General features: G+C 55.8%; 7 protein-coding genes across 7 annotated transcripts; 2 read left to right on the top strand and 5 right to left on the bottom strand.

Moving 5' to 3' along the window:
- Positions 1–783: 783 nt before the first annotated feature.
- On the bottom strand, positions 784–4,826 carry INS49_014740 (uncharacterized protein; the record flags this gene model as incomplete). The annotated part of the gene is made up of 2 exons (XM_043175430.1): positions 784–3,155; positions 3,218–4,826. The coding sequence occupies 2 exons, from the start codon at positions 4,824–4,826 to the stop codon at positions 784–786; spliced, it is 3,981 nt and encodes a 1,326-aa protein (XP_043020387.1).
- Positions 4,827–5,389: 563 nt separating this feature from the next.
- Positions 5,390–7,430, bottom strand: INS49_014739 (uncharacterized protein; the record flags this gene model as incomplete). Its single annotated transcript, XM_043175429.1, has 3 exons — positions 5,390–6,228; positions 6,289–6,383; positions 6,436–7,430. The coding sequence occupies 3 exons, from the start codon at positions 7,428–7,430 to the stop codon at positions 5,390–5,392; spliced, it is 1,929 nt and encodes a 642-aa protein (XP_043020386.1).
- Positions 7,431–9,724: 2,294 nt separating this feature from the next.
- INS49_014738 (uncharacterized protein) lies at positions 9,725–11,234 on the top strand (the record flags this gene model as incomplete). The annotated part of the gene is made up of 5 exons (XM_043175428.1): positions 9,725–10,496; positions 10,562–10,676; positions 10,730–10,844; positions 10,901–11,029; positions 11,088–11,234. The coding sequence occupies 5 exons, from the start codon at positions 9,725–9,727 to the stop codon at positions 11,232–11,234; spliced, it is 1,278 nt and encodes a 425-aa protein (XP_043020385.1).
- A 619-nt stretch (positions 11,235–11,853) lies between these two features.
- On the bottom strand, positions 11,854–12,554 carry INS49_014737 (uncharacterized protein; the record flags this gene model as incomplete). Its single annotated transcript, XM_043175427.1, has 2 exons — positions 11,854–12,165; positions 12,255–12,554. The coding sequence occupies 2 exons, from the start codon at positions 12,552–12,554 to the stop codon at positions 11,854–11,856; spliced, it is 612 nt and encodes a 203-aa protein (XP_043020384.1).
- A 2,329-nt stretch (positions 12,555–14,883) lies between these two features.
- On the top strand, positions 14,884–16,782 carry INS49_014736 (uncharacterized protein; the record flags this gene model as incomplete). The annotated part of the gene is made up of 3 exons (XM_043175426.1): positions 14,884–15,670; positions 15,729–16,684; positions 16,741–16,782. The coding sequence occupies 3 exons, from the start codon at positions 14,884–14,886 to the stop codon at positions 16,780–16,782; spliced, it is 1,785 nt and encodes a 594-aa protein (XP_043020383.1).
- Positions 16,783–17,893: 1,111 nt separating this feature from the next.
- INS49_014735 (uncharacterized protein) lies at positions 17,894–20,817 on the bottom strand (the record flags this gene model as incomplete). Its single annotated transcript, XM_043175425.1, has 3 exons — positions 17,894–19,154; positions 20,022–20,248; positions 20,440–20,817. 3 exons carry the CDS (start codon positions 20,815–20,817, stop codon positions 17,894–17,896), a joined length of 1,866 nt encoding a protein of 621 aa, XP_043020382.1.
- Positions 20,818–22,779: 1,962 nt separating this feature from the next.
- INS49_014734 (uncharacterized protein) lies at positions 22,780–24,925 on the bottom strand (the record flags this gene model as incomplete). The annotated part of the gene is made up of 3 exons (XM_043175424.1): positions 22,780–23,118; positions 23,162–24,385; positions 24,644–24,925. 3 exons carry the CDS (start codon positions 24,923–24,925, stop codon positions 22,780–22,782), a joined length of 1,845 nt encoding a protein of 614 aa, XP_043020381.1.
- Positions 24,926–26,671: the final 1,746 nt, after the last annotated feature.

Genomic DNA, 26,671 nt, shown 5'->3' with positions numbered 1-26,671 from the left:
TCGGAGTGTCGATGGCTGGTTGGTTGTGTCGGCGGTTTGGTTGAGGGAAAGAGGTCGTCGACTGGGAGGGCCGAAAAGCTACCAAATTCGAGAATTTTTGGTTTTGGTGGGTTTGCGAGTTTGCAGTGAGTTGGGCGCACAGTGTCGTGTGCAGTCCGTGCGTCTCTCAGGTCGCGCTAGTCCAGATCAAGCAGGCGAGAGGAAGTCACGTGCAGCCGCAGACATGAACACTGGCCCCTCTGAGCCTGTTTCCTGCATTGCATTGCCATGGGTAAATTCAACTCAATTATGAAAAGCAATTGAATTGTTATGAAATATTTCTAAAATCTGCCTCCCAATCTGCTCGGGTTCATGTCTGGAAACTAGAGGCGGTAAAAGATCCCATTTCCAATGTCTCTCCTGATTCAATGACCCCCTGGACAAGGATCAGACCCTTCTGCCCTTTTGGCGACTTGCGCTATACAACAGTTCAAACCTGAATCAATTTGCGATGTTGTCTTTCAAAGTGCTTTCTGCAGTGCCCTTTCGGCTTTGCATTTTTAAATTACCGCATGGATGTACTGATTGAAATTCTGAGATCGCAAGCCCCAAGAACTTTCTGTATCCCTTCTTTCCTGAATATCATACAATGCGCCACCGGGTGTAATTCGAGTTTCCTCGTATGAGTGGATAAGTTCAAGTTATGCAAGCGTAAATGCGCCATGTCCGCCTACCGGACTATGCCTCTACACATTTTACACACTGGGTAATAATACAACATCAGATCAAATCACACTCGCAGCATCATGAATCCTTCTCCTTCTCCTGCTCCTCGTCCTTGTCCTGCTTCTGCTGGTCCCTCTCCCTCCACTCCCGGAACGACGCCGAGCCGTTCTCGACCACCTCCACCGTGGCCTCCTCTTCCACCAACGACTCATTCTTCGTCGCTGTTTCCTCTCCCGCCAGAGAAAGCCTCTTCATACCACTGAATTTCTTTCGATCTTTCGTGTTTTCCTCGTTCGTACCTTCAATGATCTCGTTCCTCCTCTGCTGCGGACGAAGCCACGCCTCGCCCAGGTTGAATGGCGTCTTCCCCTCCGCCTGCAGCTTCATCACCTCCGGCTGGTGCGGACGAGCCCACCCCTCACCCAGGTTGAACCGCGTTTTCCCCTTCGCCTGCAGCCTCTTCAATGCCTCATCCTTGAGGCGCTGCTTTTTCTCCTCCTCGAGGCGCTGCTTTTTCTCCTCCTCGAGGCGCTGCTTTTCCTCCTCCGGAGGCATGAACCTCTGCACCTTGGTCTTGCGGGTGGCCCGGCCGGAAGTGGGAAGGTCGCCGCCGGGGCTGGTCCCGCTGCTGGGCAGCGACACCGGCTGAACCTGCCCGACGACGTGCACCGGCAGCTTCCGCGCGAGCTTCGTCTCCTTGCTCCTGAACTGCTGGCCTGCCTTGCTGTAGTGCGTGAGGAGGCCGTCGAACGCCGTCCTGAAGCGGTCCCTGCCGGGGTCCTTGAAGTGGGCGCCGTGCCGCCGCTTCTTGAGCGCCTGGTAAACGCCCTGCACCTTGTCCCCGGGCAACTCCTCGATCGTGTACTCGACGTTCCATTTGTCCGACGCGGTCAGCTTCTCCGGCCGCTGCACGTACTTGGTGTTGACTTTGTTGCGGACCGTGAGGACCAGGCCCAGTACCGGCTTGGCCGCGGGCTCCCCCCCGTCGCCCGGCGCAGGCGTGTCCTCAGCGGTCCCCTTGTCCGCGTCGCTGGGCGCTGCCGCATCCTCTTCCGCTGCTGCGTCCGCTGGTGCCTCCTGCGTCTTCGGCATCATCTCCAACAGAATGCTCTCGAACTTCCGCAGCTTGGCCTGGTCCTCCGACAGCTCTTCCGTTGCCTTCTGAGCGTCGATGGAAGATCCGATGCGTGTGGTCAACTTTATGAGGAGGTCCTTCAGGCTGTCATCCGGTTTGTCGTCTGCAGCCTTGCTCTCTGTGGCAGCTGGCTCTGCGGCGTCATCCTTGGGCGCCAGATCTTGTTCAGGCAACGTGTTAATGTCCTTGTCTGGCCCTGTTTCCGACGTCGGTTCTAGCTTGGCCGGTGCGTCTGCCTCCTTGGCGCCGGAGCCAAACCAGCTGGAAAGGAAGCCGAAACGCGACGGTTTCGGTGCCGGAGGGCTGCTGTCGCCCTGTTCGACGGTGTCGGTACTCTCAGCGGGGCGCACGTCGTGATCTTGCTTCTGCTCCCCAGAACTCTCGCTCTCGCTCTCAGGAGCCTCGGCCTCATCGTCTGTCTTGACCTTCTCGGCGTCGACGTCGACAATGGCCTTCAGAAGCGCCTCCACATATTGCTCAGCCTCCTCGGAGGACCTTGCATGCAGGAGTCCACTCTGCTCGAGGGCATCCTCGATGGCATCGCGAATCGCCGAGATTCCTTGAGCGTCGCTCTCCATAGTCTGCTCGACGACATCCATCATATCCTCCCACACGTCCTCGCTGTCCTCCTCGTCGACCTCTTGAACGTCCTCCTCAGCCTCTTTCGCCTCCTCAACAGCTTCATCCTTGGACGCTGCTTCATCCTCAGCTGCATCAGCCTCGCCAGCCGAAGCCTCCTCGTCTTCTTCAGGCTCTTCTCTCGCCGCTTCCGCCGCTGCGTCTGGCTTGGGCTTGATACCAAGGACTCTTTCTTGGAACTTTTCAGCTTCCTCCTTGTTTTCTTCCTGGATAGCCCTGATCTCGTCGTCGTTGACGGGCTCGGCAAAGAAATACATGAATGGGACGACCGTGGAGGTCCTCGTCTCCACGTGGATCCGAAGCGACTTTCCGGGAAATCTCTCCGTCGCCTTCTTCAGCATTTCCTCCCATAACTCAAGACTGGCCATGAACTCCCGGTTGCCCGTCGTCAGGTCCGTGGTGCCATGAAGAGACAGGTCCATCTCCTCGAGAGGGATGTACTGGAAGCCGAATATACGCTGTGTGTTATGGTACGCAACAAAGATACCATCCATACGACCCATGCGAACTTGCAAAGAGTACTTGAGGAATGCGAGGCGGATCATGTCGTAGTATTCCCGCTCGAACGACTCCCATTGCCCCTGCCTCTGTCGGATCTCGTACCCGACACCCTTGTGGTGATTTTGGGCATCCATGCGGATGCTGACGACGGCCCTTGTCTTCAGGTCGAACACACCTGTTCCGGGGAGCCGTGGGTCGTATGCGTCCAACTGGGACCGCATCATGAAATCACCGAACGTTGTGTAATGATATGACTCATCGCGTTGCGTTCCTCCTCCGTGAGCTGGTGCGAATTGGACCGGCGGTACTTCTCGTACTCTTCCTTCGGGGCGGTGAGGAGCTTCTCCATGGACTTTCCGAGCATGCTGAGGATGGTGTCTGTGTCGTACTCCTTGTCCGCATCGATGGCATAAGTGCCATCTTTGTAATGCAAGAACGTCGCCGCGGGTGCCCTGAGGATTGCGCCGAAGTTCTCACTGTCAGGTGTATAACCCTTGGAGATGCGCTCAGGGTTTATGGGCCTCCACGACGAGAGCAAGTAGTGGAAATGTGCCAATGTCGAGGTCATGCTAGACGTGGATCCCGTAAACTTCTTGTTGTGCTTCTTAGCCACCCCGATCAGCGTCGTGTCTTTGGAGGAGGTGACATATTGCTTCAAGGCTTCGAAGTCGAATTCGTCCACAGGCATGATGGTTGCGAGGTAGGGATCGAAGTTGAACACTCTTGTGCGAGGGTCCTGCAACACATAGACACCTTCGTTGAACAGTACACGGTCGAGACCGTATTCCACACGAGGGACTGGTGCTGTGTCAACGTGGACAGGTTCGAGCCCTACATTTTTGGTCTTCACCTTCTTGACATTCCTGGTTTCTTTCCTGAACCCCCAACCCGCGTCGCCGCCCTTGCCTGGTTCACCTTCTTTCTTGGGCCTCTTGGGCGCAAGCGGGCCCTTCTCCACGCTATCACCTTTGGAGTCTCTCTCCTGAGCGGCCTTCTTCTTCGCTTGGGTGCTATGTAATAAAGCAGCAAAGCCTTGAGCCACAGCAGCCTCAGAAGTCACTGACTTGTTTGATGGCAATTTCTTGCCTTCTTCCTTGGCGCCTTTGCTCACCGTCTGCTTACGCTCGGGTTTCGCCTTGGGACTAGGGGCCTCTGTAATTTTGGCTGTCTTGCTCGCTTTGCTTCCCTGGCCGGCCTGGGTTGTCAGCACGCTCTTGAGGACGTCCAGAGTCCCTTCGAGCAGCTTGGCCTGTCTCTCTCTGGCCTTGTTGGACGGAGCGCTTTGTATTGGCGGGAAATGCGACTTTAGCGACCGTTTCGTGTCTGCGTCGTCCTTCTTGCCAGCCCCTTCCTTCGAAGCAGCTTCATTCGCCAGGGCCCCTCCATCGACGTCTTGTGTTTGTTGGAGATTCTTCAGAATATCGAGTGTTTCCTGCCACAGTTTGGCTGTCTCATCGGTTTTCTTTGAGCGAGCGGCGGCTGGCGCAGTTTCGTCCTTACTGGCCTTGGACGGACTCGGCGCTTTCTTCTTTCTTTGGTGCGCTGGTTTCTCGCCCTCTTTGGCCTTAACTTTCTGCTCTTTGAGAGGTGTCGATTTGTCTGCTTGCGGAGGCTGTGTTGGGCTTGAGTTTTCCGTGGCGTCAGAAGGCTTCACATCCTCTGAAGACTTCCCAGGAGTTGTAGCGGCTGTCTTCTTCTTCCCGGTCGTCTTCCCGGTCGCATAGGTTCGAGTTACGGCGGCCACTCGACCGTGGGCGCTTGTGCCCTGGGAGATATGAGCGCAACACGAGGAGCAGACATAACGTGTTCGAATGCAACGAGTGCCTCTCAGTCTCAAGGGAAGCATCGTTCACGAAATTGGGCACGCAAATGCGGTGGCAGGTCTGGATGACGCTTGCAAAAGAACATGCGCCCAGAAAAATTCCCAAGTACGCGCGCCCCGATAAGATAGCCACCCGTCGCTGCAGGGATCTTAGCTGTCGGTTGGGTGGCTCCACCACCTACGGGCGACTCCGGGCTTGCTCCAAATTTCGCCCCGATTACATGGCTTCACTGAAGGACTCAGAACTGTACTACAGGCGAGGACAGGTATTTGACTCTTTACTTAAGTTTTTACTAGAGCACATAGCTACAGAAGGGGTATATCTCAGACCCAGCCCAACAAGCACCCGAAGATCAATACACCGTCATCACATGCCAAAACCGCTCCGGGGTAAACGCCCACATCTGACCAGATGCTCCCCTCAAATCATGCCACATTACTTTTTGAATCCATGATGCGCAAGTCAAGGTCCTGCCGTCCTCTACAGCACCTCCTTCACAGAAAGTCTTGGTCACAGTCGTCGGGAAGCGCTCAGCTCCGTATCCGTGGGCTGTCATGTCCGCGAATCATGAGGGACTCACATGTTCTCAATCCCCGTCAGGCTTCGCAAAAGCCTGGTTCGCAAACCGCGTCCCGTCCTGGCGTAGCCGTTCCGCCTCGTCCACCTGCCCCTGCATCTCCTCTGTCTGCGCCAGCATGCCGTCGGCTACGCTCATCCATAGCAGGTTTCCCGCCTTGTGGGCCTGCTGTCGCCCTGCCTTGGCGCTCTTGACAGCCTGGTCACCGACGACGTTCTCAAAGAGCACCGACCGCATCAGGTTCAGAGCCACGGCAAGAAGCTGCGTATTGTTCGCGCCCTGTGCCCACTTCAGACCGACCTGGATGTGTTTCTTGACCGTCTGCATCGATTGGCGAGGTTCTGTCTGAAGTGCCGCTTGCATGAGGTTGAAGGCGGTGCGGATGTCGACATCTGCATGGTCCGAACAGTACGGTGTAATTTTCTCGATGAATTCAGTGAGCTCTCCGTCGTCTCGGTGATTTGAATCTTGCATGATCCATATCTTGTTCATCGCTGCAAGGAGGGCTACCTCGGGAGGTGGTGTCCCTGCGTTGCTATCGTCGGTGCCGGCGGCTGGGATAGCAAAGCGCTGGTCGCTGAATATCTGGAGCGCTCTGTCAATATCACCAGTGCCCTGATGATACACTCCTGTCACGTATAGCACCAGCAGACCAAGCCGGCCACCCTCGGGCTTCGGGCTCAACGCTTCGATCTTCTGGATGCAGTCGTGCACCTTGTTCCACTGTGTACGTGTGGCCGATATCAATGCAATTAGGGCGTAGACGTAGCGCTTCACCTCCGCTTGCCATCTGGCCTGCTCTATGGCCATCGGCAGGGAGTGAGCGGGTGGTCGGGCGTGTGGAGGAGCTAACATGTCCACTAGAAGTTAGAAGCAAATCAACAAAAAGATTCGGGCACACTGCTTACTTTTTCCGAGCATGTTCAAGGCCTCGGACCAGTACTCCATGACCTTTTCGCTCTTAGCCCCTTGATACAACAATGCTAGACCGCTCAAGACGTATCTAGGAAACAGTTAGCTACATGTGCCGCGATTAAGGTTTTCTGGAGCCTTACGCCAGAACGAATGCATGAACTTTGGTGACGAATGACAAGACAATAAGGTTGTGCTCCCCGACTCCAGGTAAGATGATGGTTTTTGTGTCACCAGTGACCGCCGCGCTCGAGTTGGGCTGTCTCTTCAGCGGAAGATGGAGCACGTCCAGCATCTTATCCCAGTCGTGTGCCTGAACAAGCTCGTCCATGCGGGCCTGCAGCGCCTTGAGTTTCTGCATGGCAATCTGTGGCGCCTTTTGCTGCAACGTGCAGGCCAGGTCCAGGAGGAGGGTGAGCACTTCGACTTGGGGTATTTGGACAGACGGGTCGAGCTGGTATCTTGATGCTTGTGCTATGCACGTTTGCACCCGCACGATCGAGTCTTCTTTCCTGGCCTTGAGGTGCACTATCCCTTCGAGAAGAGACGACAATACAGCTATCGCAAGGTCACCTCGGTTGTTCGCAAGGCTCGTGATGCTGCGGAGATTATCCAGAGCCTGTGCATCAGCTGGGTTGCTAGATTGGAGGTGGAGAGAAGCCTTCAAAAACCGGAACGCGTACACCCAGTCGACCGCTTTATACGTAATCGCATCCTGTATGTTCTTGTCTATCTCCACGAAGGCGGCCTTGCGATTTCTCCTGAACAGGACCTTAAGCAGCTGAAATTGCATGCAATATTTCAGATCCGTGAATCGGTTCTTTTCACAGACTGCGATGCCCTTGGTCAAGGCCGTCTCTGCTTCCATCAAGTTGTCGGTTTCCTCGCTCAGCGCTGTCGCATACCGCAACCGAATGTTTGCCTCAGCGCGTGGGGGCAGCTTGTTCAGGTTGAGTGCGGCATCAAGACAACCAAGGCCTGTTGCGACGAGCTTGTAGTATTCGTCCACGCGCTGCTTGTCCAGCGACGTCGCGATGTCCTGTACAGCCGCATGCGCAGTCTGAAAGCAGTCATCTGCGACGCAGGTCAAGACAGCAGGTGTGTCGAAATGACTGGTTGGCGTTTGCGCGTTCGGCATGCTTGGTGATTTGGTCGAACTACTTGGGGATGTTGTGACAGGCGCTGGCAAAGACTTCCTCGCCGGCGCTGGAGGTTCTCGCTTCAACATGAGCTGGGTGGGATCAATGCCGTCAGATACATGCCGCTGTGGCTGTGGCTGGATCGCTGCAGCGGGTTGTTTGCGTTCTGGAGGCTGTTGTGGTTGCAACGCAGCCTGCGTTTGTGCTGGCGATGGCACTGGCGACTCGACCTTGTGAGGCGTTTGTGCGCTCGGAGCTGGTTGCGGATGAACCACTGGCGCTTGTTGATTGTTCACTCGCGGAGACTGTGGTTTCGGTGCTGACTGCAGCTGGGACGATGGGATGTGCGAGGTGGTCACTCGTGGAGATTGGACCTGCTGTGGTAGTGGTGGTTTCGCTGTGGGCATGTGTGCACCGCTCACTCGCGGGGATTGGTACGGTTGAGCAGCCTGTAGCTGTGCGGGTTGTATGTGCGGACTGCCCACTCGCGGAGACTGATACGGCTTTGCTGCCTGTAGCTGTGACGGTTGTATGTGCGGACTGCCCACGCGTGGGGACTGGTACGATGTTGTGGCCTGTAGCTGTGATGGTTGTATGTGCGGACTGCTCACTCGTGGAGACTGGTACGGTTGTGCCGCCTGTAGCTGTGCAGGTTGTATGTGTGGGCTGTTCACATGTGGAGACTGATATGGTTGTGCTGCCTGTAGCTTTGCCGGTTGTATGTGTGGACTGTTCACCCGTGGGGATTTTAATTGTTGCGCTGGCTGCAGTTGGCCTGGTGGCATATGCGGGCTGTTCGTCCGTGGGGATTGCAGTTGTGCCACGGAGCGTCGCTTCTGGGGGATGAGCTGCTGCGGGTGGTGTATCGGTTGTTGTTGAGGTTGCAAGGGCTGTTGTATTGTTTGCGCAGGCTGCGAGGGGATGCGTTGTTGTATCGGTCTCGGAGAAGGGGTCGCTACTTGCGGCGTGTAGTTGTGGTGGGAAAGGTATTGGGGGTGCGGTTGAAGTTGAGGTTGAGCTTGTGGTTGAGACTGAAGCTGAGGCAATGGAGCGTGGTGCTGGTACGCGCCGTTGCTGAAAGGCTGCTGGTGCTGTTGATGCGACTGACGTTGCTGTTGGTGCTGCTGCTGCTGCTGTTGCGCATGGAAGTTGTTCATGGCGGCAGGGTGGGCGTGTGCCTGATGTGCCTGATGTGCCTGATGTGCCTGATGCGCCTGAGGTTGGACTTGGGCGTGGGCGTACTGCGGCATCGGCTGCATCTGGGAGTGCTGGGCAGGTGCAGGAAGGAAGTGGGCTCCTGCCTGATATTGCTGGTTGCCCATGTACGCCATCGAGTTCCCGGATCCATATTGTTGTTGCTGGTGCGGGTGCTGCTGATGCTGCTGCTGCTGATGCTGATGCTGATGCTGATGCTGATGCTGATGCTGATGCTGCTGTTGAAACTGCTGCTGTTGAAGCTGCGGCTGATGTTGCTGGTGCTGCGGATATCCAGGCTGAGGGGGCATCTGTTGATAGCCATGGCCATTATAGGCCTGCCCATGGCCCGGAGGCTGCTGGCCCCAATTGTTCATGGCGGCATCTGCCCCTCGCGAGCACTCTGCCGATGGCCTCTCCCTCTACAGCTTATTTCATCCACCAGTCTTCCAATGTCGTGGTCATCTAATCGTTACGGCAGTCATCGTTGGTTCGAGTGTTCCCCGCGGAGCAATGGCATGGGATGGATTTCGGAGGCAAGGGGCAGAGACACACGGCACCTCCTGGCAGAGCAGGACGGACAGGGACAAGTTACAAAGGACGTCGAGGTTGAAGATGCCGATCCCTGGCCAGATGCGGCTTCCAGGAAGTGGGAAGCCGCGACCGCCACGTGCGCCCGATGGTCCGTGCAGATGCACCTGTCATCGGCGCCGTGGTCGGCGACATGTCCGAGGAGCCGAGGCAGCATTGGGATGGGGACCTGGAATTCTGGAATCTGGATCTGGATCTCCCTCAGAAGGCAAAACTAGGGGCCCCACCGAGTCTGCCGATGACAGTTCGCATGTTGCTGCAGGTCTGATGCACAAGCCCTTAAAATAAAGAAGGTTATCTTGCATACGGAGATCCCGCGCTCGCTCTCGTTCTTGGACCACTGTATCTCTCACTTCGCGAAAATCCTATCTGTACACCGGTACTCAGTCTCATTGGCTTCTTTAGTCTTTCAGCCACTCACTCACTCCATCGCCTGCATTCTTACTACTAGGAGTCCAAGTCCTCAACACTGTCTCGCTCACTCTTCGTTCGAGCCCTGCGGTCACCAATGGACTGGCTAGGCCGTGCCAAGATAAAATACACTCACCATGTGTCCCCCTTTGCGCTCAAGGAGAAGGACGGCAACGAAACCGATTTGCTGAAGGTTTGCGAGAAGATCACTCCGACATGCCAGCTGAACCCACTCCTCTTCAACGGCCACCTGCAGACCATGTGGACGGCCGTGGGCAAAGCTGCACCTCATGTCTACTACAAGAGGAAGATCTTCAACGCGGATCACCATACTTACACCGGGACCTTTGCTGTGGACCTTGTTACGCCTCCACACGAGGAGCATGACAACGCCCTGCCGCCCCGGACATCGTATTTCAAAGATGCCGAATTCGAAGCGCTGGCCTCGGATGACAGCAAACCCATGCTCATCGTTCTGCATGGCTTGTCAGGGGGTTCGTACGAGGTCTATCTCCGACACTGTATCGAGCCGTTGATCGCGGATGGCGGCGACTGGGAGTGCTGCGTCGTCAACGCGAGGGGCTGCGCAAACAGCGAGGTCACCAGCGGGGTGCTGTTCAACGCGAGGGCGACCTGGGACGTGAGGCAGGTCGTGAGGTGGGCGAGGAAGGCGTTCCCGAACCGGCCCCTCTTCGGCCTGGGTTTCTCGCTGGGCGCCAACATCCTGACCAACTTCGTGGGCGAGGAGGGCTCGAACTGTCTCCTGAGTGCGGCCGTCGTCGTCGGCAACCCGTTCAACCTCGAGGTGTCCAACATTCAGCTCCAGAGCTCTGTGCTTGGGAAGGAAGTGTACCAAAGGGTCATGGGAAGTTCGTGCAAACAGGTGCGGTCAATTTCTCTTTTCGTGCTACTTACTGACGACCTGCTCTCCCAGCTAACATGAAGAAGCTCATCCTGCGCCACAAAGAGTCAATAATCAAGCATACGAAGCTAGATTTCGAAGCTATTCAGAATGTCACCTATCTTTACGAGTTCGATAGAGAAGTCCAGTAAGCAAAGTCGGACCTGGAATATGCGAAAGTGCCACGCTAAGAACTCCCAGATGTATCTCTTGGGGCTATCCCACAGAATCAGCCTACTACCGCGACGCTTCCTCGAGCGACTCGGTGCTGGCGATTCGGATACCTTATCTTGCGATCCAAGCGGCAGATGACCCTGTGAGTTCCCGGCTGAAATGCAATCATTGCGGGAAACGATTACTGACAGAATACAGATCGCTGTGGAGAAGGCTATTCCCTACCAGGAGTTCAAGAAGAATCCGCACACAGTCTGCCTGACCACGTCCCTCGGTGGCCATCTCGCCTTCTTCGAGATGGGCGGTGGCCGATGGCATGCAAAGCCTGTATGTCTGACCTAAAACTGAGATGTGCTCAAGATGCGAGCCCTGCTGACCACTTTAGGTGTCCAACTTCTTGAAGCACATGGCGACGAATGTCGATCTTAAGTCGATCAATAAACAGGCAAACGGCACTACCGTCATTACACCACAATACGGATCAAGCTTTGACCCTATGCGGCGGAAGATGGAGGTCAAGATCCCGGAGTAAATCACTCAACTTGCATGATATACGAAAGTCTAATGACTTGTACAGCGGAGAAAATATATTATAGATACGGATAGACTGGATGTTAGAATAGATAGACAGAGTCGAGGCACATTACCGCCTGGGGTATATGATTGTTATCTGGGCGGTTATTACACTAGAAGATGGTCCTTGATCGGGTCCCTGATCCCTACAGCCCAGGACAAATGTGAGTGGTGAGCTTTTGACAGGCGGTGACCGCGATACGTGCTGACCGAGTCCAGACAAACTGGAGGACCATCCAGCTTGTCTCGTGGCCTGTATCGACTTTGGAACCACGATGGTAGAAATCGTCTTGGGGGTTCCTCAGCTGTCATCCTTCGGCAAGTCGATCTTAACTTGGGGGACCGCCCGCGGAGATCCTGTGTCGTCCTGTTCGAATTGGGACTCGCCACCAGAAGTAGAGGCAAAGCCATCCACCAAAGAGCTCTTGAAGCCGACTTTTTGTAATCCGTTGCCCCGTCTGTCCGAAAACTCCAAAAACGCCATGCAATGAATCCATCCTCCCCTCAGGTATGTATGCATGCCAGCAAAGTGGCTCGGCTTGGATCTTTTCCTTCCCCGGGAACACCAACGCCGTCGTTCACTCAATAAAAGAGACGCGCTTCTTGTTCTTGGGCTTGGCGGCCTTGGTGCCCTGCAGCTCGACATTCCTCATAGACCGCTCGGCGGCCTTGTCGTCGTCCCCGGCAGACCCGCGCTCCGGCCTCTTGCGCTTCTTGCGCAGCGATTCCTTGGTCTCATCCAGCCTCTCTTTGCGCTCTGCCGCCTTCTTCTCGGCCTCCTGCTTGCGCGCCTCGCGGATCGCCTCCATGTGCCGCGCCTTCATCATCTTGGACTCGATCTGGCCGTCCTTCTCGGCCTGGACCATGGACAGGATCGTGTTCATGCTCTCCTGTACAGACAATAGTTCGTCAGCAATTTGACTCTTATGCGCGCCAGGATAAAGCTGTTGGCTAGGGCAATAGGCTGGGCGTCTCTTACCCGGTCATCGACGAAGACCTTGCCCTTTTTCTTGCCCTTAGGCTTCTCCACCCCGATCGGCGTCACCATGTTGAGCTCCGGTATGTCCAGCTCCTTCTCGCTGTAAACCTTCTTCTTGCGCTTCTTCTGCAGCTCCTTAGCCAGCTGGCCTGGTTTTACGGGTGCCTTCCTGCCATCCTTGTTCTTCTTCGCCTTGACGACGGGGTCGTTCTCGATCTTGCTGGCCGCCTTGCTGTTCTTGATGCCGGAGCCACGCGTAGCGTGCTTGTTCTTGACCGTCTTTGTCCGTACGGCTCCCATTTTCGGTTGTGGGTATGATGCGCGCGGCTGTTGGTTGCAGCTGGGATCTTCGAAAGGGTCCAGGCCTTGTCGCGAAACTTTTTGGCGAGATATCTGGGAAGCGGCGATAAGAACCCTTATCGTGCATCGTGCAAGTCAACCAAACCCCCCCCCCCCCCCACCTTTCCGGCCCCTCGCGGGCGGGTTTCCCTTTCCAGTGGCTGGTAAGGGCTGGAAGTTTTCAAGAAGGTTCAGAAAGTAAACTGAAAGATCTCATATCGTGACTGAAGTACCGGGAGAGTGAGGTTTTGAGTAAACAAATCATGTCAACACTTCAACAACCGCTTTCTACTCAGTCTAAACTATTCTAGGTTATGACTTCCTGTCAGGCTTGGACCTTCTCGATATCACTCCCATTCATCTGGTCACGACTTTTGGCTGTCCGGCAAAGCTTTGGTTGAAAATCAATTACCTTTTGATCGCAATGACAGCTCAAACTGGAGTGGGACGAACGCCGTTGCTGACAGCTGAAGCACGTACTTTTGCGGGTTGTACTACGCGCCCATCTTACAGCTCAGCCACTGACCTCGTAACCTGTTGGCAGTGAACCACTACGGACGAGACCATTGCGAAAACCACCATTGAATCGTCTCGATTAGTGGCTGCGCATCGTAGGATGTTCATTCGTGTACCCACAACTCAATCGTCCGTGGCAGTCCACATCTGGGCGACTGGCTTCCCATCAGCAGAAGTAGCGTAGCCATTGGGTGATATCCTAGGGTCGGCTCTTAGTCCCTTGAATGCGGCCGCGATGTGATTCCTGCCGGTTTTGAGTTGGGTGGTGCAGCCACTTCATCTAAAGCGGCCGGCCAGCCGGCCTGGAAAGCTGTCACTTCTGGTGCAGATTCCCAACGCCACGGTGCTTGGAAGCTGTGATTCTGGCAGCCCGGTATGGCGTCGGAGTGGAGGCCTCTAAGAACAAAGACGCGCATAATTGTAGGGAGGACAGAGAAAATCACTAGTTGCTGATGCCGTCTGAGCCGTCTTGAATGTGAAAGACAGTCACGCTGAACCACACGAGGTGACTGTATCTGAAGGCTCTGCTAGCCATGGTGGTACTTAGTGACGCAGCAAATACCGAAACTGGAGATGCTAGAGAAAAGCCGTTGAAGGGAAGGGGGGTGGATTGGTTTCTAAAAACAGCAACCAAGGCTCACTCGTCAAGGGCGGCAGGACGGTTGGGGTCTGACAGTGCACTAACAGCTTGGCAGCCAGCGACGAAGACATTGCTGATGGGGCAGTAACGGGGTACAGCCTGGGAACTGGGATGACGCCACAGACACTTCGTAACGCCGTCGTGCGCAGGTCGATCGTCCCATAATAATAATCTGTGGAATATGGGGATGGTGGCTCCAAAGGTTGCCCTGCCAGTGGCCGCGGCCCTGGCCCTGGGCGAGCTGGGGTGAACAACGCAGCCCAGCCCCAGCCAGCCAGCACCAGCCCAGCCCAGCCCCTGGTCTCTCTTCCAAGTCTTTGCGGGCAGAACCCACTTTTGTTGCCCCGTCTGCTGCGCGCAGGTCAACGTCAGCTCTGCTTGCACTTGGTTTGTGATCAACAAAAAAGGATGAGATGGATGGATGGGGTGCTGCAAGCCAAACAGAGAAAAAGCCACCTCGGGTGTGTTGACGGCCTGGAGACAATCATTACCCTGACATCGATCAACACAGTCAAACCATGATCACTACCACTGCCGCTACTGCCGTTTACCAGCGCTGACATCCTGCGTGGTCATTTTGGATCTGGCTTTATTATCCTGCTCTCTTCATTGTCATCTGCACCTTGTGGGGCAGAAGGACTGGCAGCCACAACAATCATCTGTCTGTCTGGCAAATGAATCTGAACTCAGCCTTCCTCTGAATCTGGCCTGACGGAGACTTTTTGCGAGTACAGCCTTCTTCCTTGGGTCCAGACAGGGATAGGCACAGCTGCATCAAAGCGGCAGCGCATTTTCAAGATTCGGGTCCCTGAAACCAAAACCTCCTGAGAACCCGATCCTGCTCCCACCCCAACTCCATTCAACAACTCTACCCTCCGCCCCGTCTTGGCTCCCCCATCTCCATCTCCATCCGCGTCTCCGTACATATCCTCGTTTTTTTCTCCGACTCGACACCTACAACGACACTCACACTCGTTCAGCGTCGTTCTGCCGCTTGACTGTCGCTCGCTCCCTCGCTTCTTCGGTTGCTCTTCCGATTGTTACGTTGACATCCGGGGGAGGATCAAGGTTAAGATCTAGCGCCTGGTCGTACGCGAGCTGAGCTGAGCGCGGCTCTCGCAACCCCATTTCGTCATGGCCTCCCACGACTACTACAGCGAGGACCACCTCAACAAGCCTCTGCCCCCACCGCTGACTTCCTCGCCGGCCCCGATGGATGGTCCCCATCGCCAGGACACGGTCGGCTCCTACGCCAGCTCGCACTACTCACAGCGAGGCAACACCCTTCCCGCCCACCAAGCATACCCTGCGAGATCCGACACCTACGCCTCAGCTGTCCCATCGCTCCCCTCCATCCCACCACAGCACAGGCAAGACACATACAGCTCGTCGGTCTACACTGCGCCAACAGCTTACGGGGCACCCACTCCCGCGCCGGCACCCTCTCTGTACTCGAACGCCCCGTCCTACTCGAATCCCCCTTCATACACGACCCAGCAGCACCTGGGCACCCAGCCACCAGGACAGGAACCTTCGCCAGTCTCGACTAAATCCGTTTCGCCCTTCGATACCGTTTTCGACGACCATGCCTACCCAGCGAGCTCGTATCAGTCTGCAGGGTCGAGTCGCCAGCACCTGACGGGCCAGGATACATCATACCATGGCGGAAATGGCTCGCCATCCGACGACCGAGGACATCCGCAAGACGCCATTCCTCTGCAGGACCGTGGAGCCAAAGATCCGAATGACGATCTCGACCACGTCTACGAGGCGCCGCAGCGGAGACGGAAGGAGAGGAAGCAAGGCGTGCGGTTTGGCGAGCTGGGCATGTTCGGCGCATACGGCAACCGCATTCCTTGGGTCGTCTACATCTTCACCGTGGTGCAGGTAGGCGTCTTCATCGGCGAAGTTGCGAAGAATGGTAAGCCCGCTTCGAACATCTAGCTCACTGACAATCCGGGCACTGACATGTCTTGTAGTCATCGAGACCGGTTCTCCGATCATGATAAAACCCTCCTTCAACCCAATGATCGGCCCGTCGACGTATGTTATGATCAACTTCGGCGCCAGGTTTACGCCTTGCATGCACAACGTGGACGGCATCACGAACGCCCACGAGAACATAAGCTGGCCCTGTCCCAGCACCACCTCATCCGACACTGCTACATATACCTGTACTTTGTCCGACCTGTGTGGATTCGGGGGCATTCCTGAGCCCAAATACAGCGCCGACGCAAGCATGAGCGACAAACCGGAACCTAACCAGTGGTGGCGCTTCATCGTGCCCATGTTCATGCACGCCGGACTCATCCATATCGCCTTTAACCTGCTGCTCCAGCTAACCATGGGCAAGGAGATGGAGAGGTCTATCGGGTCACTCCGGTTCTTCTTGGTCTACGTGTGCTCTGGAATATTCGGTTTCGTTTTGGGCGGCAACTACGCAGGTGCCGGGTTGGCTTCTACCGGCGCATCCGGCTCACTTTTCGGCGTCATCGCTCTGACACTGCTCGACCTCTTCTATTCCTGGTCGGACCGTATCACGCCTGTGCGGGATTTGATGTTCATAATGTTGGACATCATCATCTCATTCGTCCTCGGTCTCCTACCAGGTGTTGACAACTTCTCCCACATCGGTGGCTTGTTGATGGGTCTCGCTCTGGGCCTCTCAGTGCTGCACTCCCCGAACGCGTTGCGTCGCAGGATAGGCGATGACTCGCCCTACTCGACAGTCAACTCAGGCTATACAGGGGACAAGCCACCAGGGTTCCTAAAGAACCCGGTTGGCTTCTTTAAGGGCCGAAAGCCATTCTGGTGGGCCTGGTGGCTGGTCCGTGCTGGTGCGTTGCTGCTGGTATTTGTTGTGTTCATTGTGCTGCTGCAGAACTTCTACGTCTATCGTAAGACCTGCAGTTGGTGCAAGTATCTGAGTTGCTTGGTAAGTCTCACACGGTGTATTCAAAGTCCTAGGGCAACCGCTAACTCTTGTCACAGCCTGTCAGCAACTGGTGCAACAGCGGGCTTACGTTCACATAATTGTCACCGTCGCCCCAATCGTCGAAGCGGGAGCTGGTCTCGGGTCTCGGGTCTCGGATTTTGGACGAACGAATCACATTCGCAGACATGTCTTGATTGCAGGAATCGGCTGGACAATACAACCTCTAGCATGGAGGATAGACGAAGCAAACTAATGGAATGGAGAACGGTTCGGTTGTGACCATTGCACAGCGGCGGAGTTTGGATGGCTTCTGTGTGAATAAAAGAGTCGTATCAAGATGCACTCGATCGACTTCGGGAATTTGTACGGTGGAGAGGCGCGTGCTCAGCAAGGACGGCCTACGATTTCTCATTCATGAGCATCAGAGGAAGATACATCTCTACTAGGGAAAAGAGCATCATGGATCAGGATGAGCTTTTGAGATTATCTGGTAAAGCATGGACGGTGGTGTTCTGATTGCATTTCACGCATGAGTTCGGCCGAGTTGGATCTCGGTGGTGATACCAGTGGAAATCACATGAAATTCATATCCTACAGTACTCGCGAGACACCTAACATGATTCACTACACATAATGTAGAAAACATGAAGCTTTGGGATCTGGCGTTCAAGCGGCCCAAGTCAACTTCTCACTGTTAGCCTGTGCATAATTTAAAATCGTGAGACGGTGACATCGCGTGTCAGCGCGTGTGTGTGAGATTGGGTAGTACGGTGTCGTCCATGCGGCACGACCCATTCCACGAGCTCCTTCCTGGCCCCCGATCGTCTGCTAATTACATTCCTCAGTACCTGCACTAGGAACCTGCCTCCTCAGCCAGGTCTAGGGTGTTCCTTCCCGTCCTTTAGTTCTCTTTTGACACTGTTGCGTGTTCGCCATAGGGACGGCCGCCAAACTGCCCTGACTGCCAGAACGCGTGGACGGGCCGACGGCCGTGCTTATCATCTGGAATGCTTGGTCACTAAGATGTTAACTGAGGCGGATATGCCTGGCAAAATGATACAGTTGCCAGGTTCACTTAGGGTAGAGCCTTATTCTTCGCGTCACTGCATGTCCCTCAGCGGCAGCACAACCGGGGCTCTAAGCGCAACAAGAGGTTTGAGTTACGTGGGAAGGTTTCTCGCTCTACAATTTCTAGACATCAATTCCCCTCTAGTAACTGTTTGCGTAGGCGTACTTGGCTATTCTGGACATAAAAGGAATGATAACTAATCGACTCAAGAATGGTGGAAGACATTGTATGAGAAATGAGCCCAGGCGGAGTGTGAATGGGAACAGGAAAAACAGGAAATATCTGAACAGAATCGCATATACTTCCCATAACCCCCTGAAAAGACGGAAGCTTTGGAGGTAGGCGAACCAGACCCGTTGATTCCACCAATACTGGTCGTCGGCCAAGCTCCTCTGGGCGACCAGAGACCTTCCCGTGGTAGGCTCCTTCAACTCCTTGGCGGCGACGTAGTTGGTAACGCCTGCCTTGGCGAGTCGCTCCCGGAAGAACACATTCGTGGCCCATGCGAAGTCCTCCTGAGACCCCTTGCCCCCGGCGCAGATCCCATAATCCTCGAACAATCTGTCCTCGTTCCAGGCCTCCTCGCCGGAGGAGCCCGGGCGTGACCTGGCCCGGGATATCAGGGTCGCGATGCTGCTGTCTATGTCGTCCAGGGCCTCGCCCAGGCGCGGGTCGACGGGCATCTGCCTGTCCAGCTGCGCGGCATATGGTATCAGATCTGTCGTGAGCTCGATGATGCTCGGCGTGATGCCGTAAATCCCGCTCCCGCCACCCGCGTACGAGTACTCGGCAAATTTATATCGGTGTAGTCTATCTGGAGCCGCACATTTGACCCATGCTGCGTATGCACGCAGTATGCTGAGCTCCGGGCTGAACTTACGACCCGAGCCCCTCGGGAGGTCTATTTCCGGCAAGTGTGAAAGGCCTTCGCTGGCAAGATAGTCCTTCACGGTTCGGTGGAGGAAGGTGACCTCCAAGGTAGGTGAGACTTCAAGCAAGCCACGCGTCCTGCTATCCAGGTGATATGTTATGCGGGTCTTGACTTGGGAAAGCCCTTCCAAAGTAAAAGGCTTAATAAGCCTTGGTCGATAGTAGTACTCGTCGTCATGCTCCAGGTCGTGCAAGTCGTACATGATCATGTGTAGTGGCTTCTCTGCTGTGAGCGCAATCCGGAGCATAGCAGCCCTCTTTGCGTGGTAAATGGGTTCCACAGAGTCCAGTATTTGCCTGAAGAAGGGTCTGAGCTCCCGGGGGAAGCTTTCCAATCTCCTACGCAAATCCGGGAAGCGGTCTCGATTCGTCATTCCCTCGCGCAGTAGCTTCGTCACCAAGAATACCCAGAGGAAAACCCCATCACAGCGGTTGACAATCGCTTCGATCAGCCACTGGCTGTCGGTTGGGCTTGAATTCAGTAAGTAAGGCCACTGTGGATGTTCGCAAAGACGGTCAGAAACATAGTTCCTGATGTCATTCTGTGTCAAGTCATGGATGTACAGCTTTGGCCCTCTGCCGAAGGCCTCCTCATATACGTTCCATGGCCTGCTTGATATACAAAACTTGATATGCCGAGATCGAGCTAGATCACACATCATTTGGCACTGTCCAAAAGAAATAAGCCTCAGTGTTTGCCGAATTTTAAGGATCAGAATAAGGGGCCATGGGAGCGAAATAAGACATACTAATTCGAATTGGTCATCATGGCTTCCTTCAAACTCATCCATGCCGTCAATCAAGAACAAAATATGAATTCTTTTCTGGGTCTCCTCCTTGGTGATATTCCTCAAGGCTTCCGTTAGGTCGCGTAGCGACCATCTTCCGTTAGGGAAGTTCAGATCATCCAACTCCCCCCACCGTTCTTGACAAACAATAGGGATGAGATCTGGGCGCTGCTGAAATATATCGTAGAGTAACGATCGGAGAAGTCCTTCCAGAGACTTCTGTATCGACGAGCCAGAGCTCCAGAAATAATGGGCGACAATAATAGTCGAACTTGCCCAACGAGACACAAGTTGATGGGTCCTCGCTGCGCCGGCAACAAACTTCATGAATGTCGACTTTCCGGAGCCTGGCTTTCCTGAAACCCAAAAGATCCCGTCCCCCGACTCAAGCCACTGGACAAATGTGATTTTTCCTTGGTCGTCGTCTTTGGCTGAAATATGCTGATTTTTATCCTCGCTGTTTTGACTATCAAGTAGCCACCGGAATGTTCGTCTGTGGGCCTCGGGGATAGCTTCGTGTCTTCGAGGACGAGCCTCGAATTGCAAGGACGCCATGATACCCCGCAACTTGCTGCGGAGATCCTTGGCAGTCCAAAATTGCCTGAGAAGCTGGTCAAGTAATTCATAATTGCGGAATGGGATGAGCCTGGCGTCTTTGTCATTGCGAGCGTCTGCAAGCATCTGCTCAAATCGGGTCAACGATTTCTTGACTTCTTCGAGCCTTTCATTCTGGTCGATCTGCAGCTCCACGCTCTGGTCTTGCAATTTGGAGTGACTCTTGTGATAATAGCTACCGAATCGTCAGTGCCGTCTCATGCTGCATCCCAGATTCGACAGGCTGAGATTTGGACTCGCGCGGGAATGATATGGAGGTGATACCTAGAGAGCGTGCAGATATAGAGCGTCAACGTCGCTTGTCTCTGATGGAGGCGTTCTTCTATGTCCTGAATGTCACCCTCCTTCCAAACCTTCCTTATAGCGACACGGAAGCTCTTCCATTTGCTTCCAAGGTCACCCCTTCTCAGCCGCAGCTTGTCGGTGATCTGTAACAGCTCATCACAATCCCCTTTGCATAACTCGGCAAGCCTCTTGACCGCAAGAACCGTCTTCTCAGCCTCACACTCATCCGGAGTCGGGACCCACGGAGGAGTGTTGCCATGAGCAGTGCGTTCCAACTCGCTGCTCTGGGTCTCGAGGTCTCTGTAGACCTTCTCCAGTGACAGAACATCGTCTTCGGCGTCAGAACCAGACCGGTGTAACTCGACAGTCGTCTTGATCAGGCCAGATGCAAAGGAGACGAAGGAGACCACGTTGGCGGCCAGCCCGAACGCAGTCAGTGGGTCCATTCTGAAAGTCGCGGCTGAGTCCGTGTCAAACCTGAAGAAAATAAACAGGGAATTAAAAGAATAAGGGCTGCTGAGAATCCATGAGTTCTGAATAGACAGAGGCAACAACGGTCAGAGGAAGAACTGACAGCCTTGTTGATTTTACGAACACGTGAGCACTGGCAGCTTTTTCTACTTGTGCTGTGCGCGCTCTAATTAAATGTGCATCTGCGCGGTCCAGCAGTGACCTCACACCAGCCACCCGCGCGAGCCTGGACAACGAGCTGAATGGTCGACCTCTTGCAAATTGGAGGCCGGCAATGTGGCTGTGGAAGACGACCGGAACCGTTGGCAGCCACTCCTTCGCACAACGCAGTATGCATGACCGGTTTGGGGGGGTTGCACGGCATAACTAGCAATGAGCTACTACTGTACGCTGTGCGGCTGAGCTCCAGTTCAAGTTGGGGGCGACGCAATTGTGTGTCCTTCGCTCACAACCCACAACATCACTCGATGTCTTTTCCTTCGCTGGAGCCCATGTTGTCGTTACATTTGGTCTTTCATCCGGGTAATCGACAAGCCGGAATAGATGGAGTAAACGTGAGTGTGATTTGGGCCATGATCCCCCGCCCCTGCAAGTAGCCGTGGGTCCCCAACGGCCCGGGTTGGTGACAGGTCAGGCCATTAGCACACATGTGTACAGCATGCGGGGAAGGCCCCCTCCCCCTTCCTTCTAATACCTACCGCGTCTGAACAAGAGGCCCAAACCTCTTCCCCTCTGCTTTCGTTTTCTCTTTGTGCCAAAGGTAAAACGTGTCTTATTCCGACATCGATCAGCTATACCTGCGAACACGCGAACACACACACACACATGCATGCCTCAGCACCGTCTCGTCTCAGTCTCCTGAATTCATACCATACTGGGGGAATGTGTTTGCTGGGTTGTTTGGTGGTCGCGTGACCACCCTCTTCGTTATTCCCGATCGCCGCTGCAACGGCGTGCGCAAAACATGGTAAGCTTTCAAGCAATTCTGTGGCATTTCTTCTAGCGCAAGCCATTACACATGTGTTTGTGCCTATCGCATGATGATTCAACCAATTTTGCATGGCTTAACTGATGACCCGTGACACGGTCTGTTGATGCCAAACATTGTATTTTCTTTACTGAGTCTGATCGATCTCTCTCTCTCTCTCTCTCTCTCTCTCTCTTGCCGTACCCTGTTAGACTGCCTTGATCAGCCTATATGTGCTTCTGTTTCGAGATGGCTGACTTAGTCCCTGTGGCCCCCGCGGCCTCCAGACTGGGCATTTAGGTATGTTACATTCTTGGACTGTGTCTCGTTCAGTCACATTTGTGGGATGCCTCAGGTTGAAACCTTCATACAACCTCCACTTGCAATGTCCTGGCTCGGCTTCCATCCACGACAGCGTGAGCCGGCGGGCTGCACGTGATTATCATGCTTCTACTTGCCCTTCCGCGGAGAAACATCTGTTGTCTTCAGACAGGGCGTCGATGTGGATAAAAGTTACGCGACAGGACAGCAGCGTCCCTATCCACACCTGAGTGCGCTCGATGAGCCGCTTAGCTGCAGAATCTCGCCCAATCGTTCTCCGCAGCTGGATTGTTGCTTTGTTGTGTATCGTGTCGACCAAAGCGTGTATTCCCTGCTTGTAATAGTGCCGGGCCTGGAATTTTCGAATCGTCGTGGCGACAGCTGCGCAAGTCATGCCGCCGCCCTCTCTGCGTCGGTTCTGTCCGTCGCGTGCCCCTGTTCCGTGCTCTATCTCGCATGGCCGGTGACTTGTTGAGCGTCGGTTTCGGCTGGAGACTTCCTGCAGCCATCATATGGCATTAGCAAGCCGGTGGCACTGTCACGGCTCTTTCATTCGGCTGTAGACATGCGGTGCCCTGTGATGCGTGGCTCGACAAGGCCGTGTAGCCGTCCTGTTGAATATTGTGCAATTTCGATTTTCGAAGCCCATTCACCCGACGCTCAAATGATACTCCTCGAAGATCCCGTCGACCTTGTGCCTCCACTGCGGCGGCAGGGCCTCCCGGATACCGCGGACCTGATTCTCGCCCGTCTTGCCGATCAGCCACGAGTCCTCATAGGGGATCCACAGCTTGAAGAAGTGCGCCAGCGTGACGAGGGCGCGCGGCCGGCGCTGCGTCAGGAAGTCGTGGTACACCTCGGGCATCCAGACGGCGAAGCCGATGAAGCGCCGGCAGATGGTGTTGAGCGGCTCGCCGTCGGCGATGGCCTTCTGCACGGCGCCGATGTAGCTGAGCACGCGGTTGTAGACGCCCAGGGTCACCTTGTCCTGCAGCTCGTGGTCCACGGCCCCGGGCCCCGGCCACGCCCACGGCGTCGGCGGTGGCGCTGCCGCCGCGGTCGTTGTCCAGCACCCACGCCAGGTGCGCGCGGTTCGCCGGCGTGAACATCTCGTCCGGGTCCATCTTCGGCATGCTGTTGAGGAACCGCGTCGTCTTGTCCCCCCTGCCGCCGCCGCCAGAAGGTGGGCCAAGGTACCCCCTCGCGACCGTCAGCACGGATCCGGCGCCCTTCCCCATGCGCAGCCACTCGAGCGGCGGCTGCCAGGGCCGCACGGGCAGCGTCTGCACGAGGGCGAACGAGTTCTGCAGGATGGTCAGCGACGACATGCACACCGTGTCGGCGTTGTCGCGGCTCAGGTTCCCCACGGCCTGGCGCTGCTCGCGCAGGGCCATGGACAGGTACTTCTGCTGGCACAGGCGCAGCTCGTCGCGCTCGCGCGCGTCGCCGCTCTTGGTCCACATGTTGAGCGCGCTAGACGCCAGCATGCTGTAGAGGATCGCGTCGTCCTCGAACGCGAGCAGCGGGATCTCGAGGCCCCACAGGAACGAATCCCGCCCGAACGCGCCGCCTCCCGCCGCCGCCGCCGCCTCGCCGCTGCCGCCGTCCTCGGGCGTCACCCCCTGCGACGGCCTCGGCTGTGGGCCCAGCCCTAGATCCACCCTGGAGGTGGCGGCCTGCTGCGCGAAGTTGACCATGTAGTTGTGCAGCAGCCGCAGCTCCCAGATCCGGCGCTCCTTGGACTCGGGGATGTCGAGGATCTCCGGGTCCGTCAGGTGCGACAGGTAGTCGTTCGCCTCGCGGACGATGCTCCCGGCCTGCGACGACGAGCTGCTGCTGACGACGGAGGCGGCGCGGCTCGCCAGCGGGGGCAGGGTACCGCCGCCGGCCCCGGACGGCGGGTAGCCTCCGAGATGGGGCGGCGACAGGCCCCGGCTGGCCGAGTACGGCGTGTACCCGGGCGTCATGGGGGAGAACCCGCCGGGCTCTACCGGGACGGGGAGGGAGTGCGGCTCCGGGCCCGGCGTGCGGGAGGCCCACGAGTCGGAGCCGGGGTGCGTGGAGGCCGCCGACGAGGCGTTCGGCGAGAAGCCCTGGTCACTGTGGCCGGAGGAGGACTCGGCGCGGGTGACGCGGAGGCTGATGGCGGCGGCGTCCTGGCGGCTGCTGCCCTGGGAGGGAGTTCCGCGCGAGGGGTAGACGCACTCCACCATGTGGCGGCTACAGCCGCTACACACGGGGTGTGCTTCATCGCACTACAATGTCACGGGCATGTCAGTCAGTAGTTGGTAGTAGAAACCCGCCTCGATACGGCCAAGGCGGTCGGGTCTTGTACTATGGGCGAGTGAGAATGAGTGAAGGGCCGGTGACAACAAGAAGTAGGTCAACAAGGTCTCTGGACGAATGACAAGACGTGCATATACAATGACCCCCGTCCGCCCTGGTGACACACCCCACTCTGCTGCTGGGCGTGGCAGAGGATACGCATAGCATAGAACAAGTAACTCACTCACCTTTACTCGGCGAGCCTTGCATCTGAGACAGCCCATCCTCGACTTCTTGTGGTAGAGCCGAGGCCCCACGGCGCGGCGCGTGAGCTCGGGGCCCGCATCAGCCCTGCTGTGGCCGTGGCCGCCACTGGCCCGGCCTCCCCCTCCTCTGATCGTGGGAATGTCGTCCATTGCCGGCGCCGGATCGGGCCCCGGGTCTTGCTCGTGTGTCGGATCGTTCACGGCCCTGAACCTCAGGCCTCTGGACGAGTCTGAGATCGGGGGCGGAGTCGGCATCTGGGTCATTGAGGGCAGCGAGCGAGGGATGAGCTGGGAAGTGGGGGCAGCCACCTCCGAAGTCCGGTGCCCAAGGTCGGTTGCTGGTTGGGCTGGTTTCCGCTCACCACTCGGAAATGGGCTAGGGAATGGGTGGAAATTTCCGAGGAATTGCCTCGGAGCGTTCCGGACTTGTTTCTTCGGTGAGAAACAGGAAGAGAAAGGAATAGTTGCATTGCAGGAAAGTCATTCTTTTTTTTCGAAGCCGGAGTGCCCTCAGGGATGACTGAGAAGGATTCAAGGGCTTGTAAATACCCCTGGGGTTGCACAAGGTGATCTCATCAGGGCTGCAACGTCTGGCTGCGCTAGCCCAACGCCGTCACCATTCCGGCGGATAAGACCGTATCACCGGGCCCCTTGTCTTTTCATCCTTGTGCCATGCTCGAGCCCTGCGATAATCATGGGGGTCGCCATTCTAGGCGCTCAAGCGGCCATCCGGGCTGGATCGGCATCGCTCTAATAATGCTGTTGACAGGGCCCGTTGTTCATCTTGTACTGCTGTGCTCCGCCGGGAGAAATCCACTGCATGGCGGGCCGGTGTGCTGACGGGCGTGGCTGACAGAAGCTTACATGAATGACAGCGATGCTGACGATGCCGTGGCCCCCAAGCGACCGCACAAAACGCGAAGATTTCCGCCATCCGAACCCTATAATCTTTGAACTGTTGCCTTTCCCTGCTGCATATGCCAGTGCATGACAAGTGCCATCAAAGGCTGCAGCCGGGGCCGCTCCGGCCCCGGGAACTATATCCCGGCCCTCTGTTTTGCGGTTCCGCGACTGCAACCGGGACCTCCTTCTCGGGATAAGCTTTCCTACATGAGCGTGATCAGGAGGGTAGTGGCCTGACAAGGCTCCTATGAAGTATGAAAGCATCTCGTTCGTGGAGCTTGGTAGCGCCGGCAGAGATGCGGCAACGACAAGTCCCCTCTTGTCGAGGCAAGTCTTGCCTTTGCGCGTGTGAACCAGACTTCGACTGACAAGCGTCTTGGGGTATCGAAGACTGGAAATCAAAGTTTCACCTCTACAGCAAGGAGGAGTTTAATCACTGAGTGATAGTACCCGGTATTATTGCAGAAGGATCCTGACTCTCGCGGTGGGTTCATGCATGGATAATCGTTCATGCTCTAGTACGAAGCGTATTGAGGCTGCTTGCATACGCGTATTTGAAATTGATTGACATGAAAAATTAAACTGATGAACTGGCAGAGGTTGAATAGTGGCCAAGGATTCAACAGAACTGCACCTCTCTCTGCTTTTGTGCTCATAATTCAGCCTAGACATTTGCAGCTTTCTCTTGCCGTGGTCGCAGCCAAGTCGGTGATCCTGAGCCATGACATGCTCACTAGACGGTGTTGAGTCCAAAAAGCCCAGGACCATGTAAGGCTAGACACCGTTGCTTTAAACCCGGGTAGGCAGTTTGTGTCTTATTTGACGGGTCCCTTCTGGCGTAAGGGATATATGGAGCGTGGTGGATACCAGTCTCAAGCCGGTATCCGTCGGACAGATTCCCCAAGATTCGTCGTCCGTCGGGGAAACTGGTGTCGGTTTTTCCCAATCTTTCCGAGAGACTCGTTCTTCTGCTCTGGCCGTTCACGACTCGTGGCTATCACTGCCGGACCCGAACTGAGGCACATGTTTTCAACGGCAATGTTTGAATGGAACGCCGTGCAGCGCTCGTATCGTTGAGTTTCAATCCACCATTGGTGTCCGAAGCAA

Source organism: Diaporthe citri, assembly GCF_014595645.1.
Source record: "Diaporthe citri strain NFHF-8-4 chromosome Unknown scaffold_8, whole genome shotgun sequence".
NCBI lineage: Eukaryota > Fungi > Ascomycota > Sordariomycetes > Diaporthales > Diaporthaceae > Diaporthe > Diaporthe citri.
Note: the sequence above shows the minus strand (reverse complement) of the source record. Positions and strands in the feature narration are given on the sequence as shown.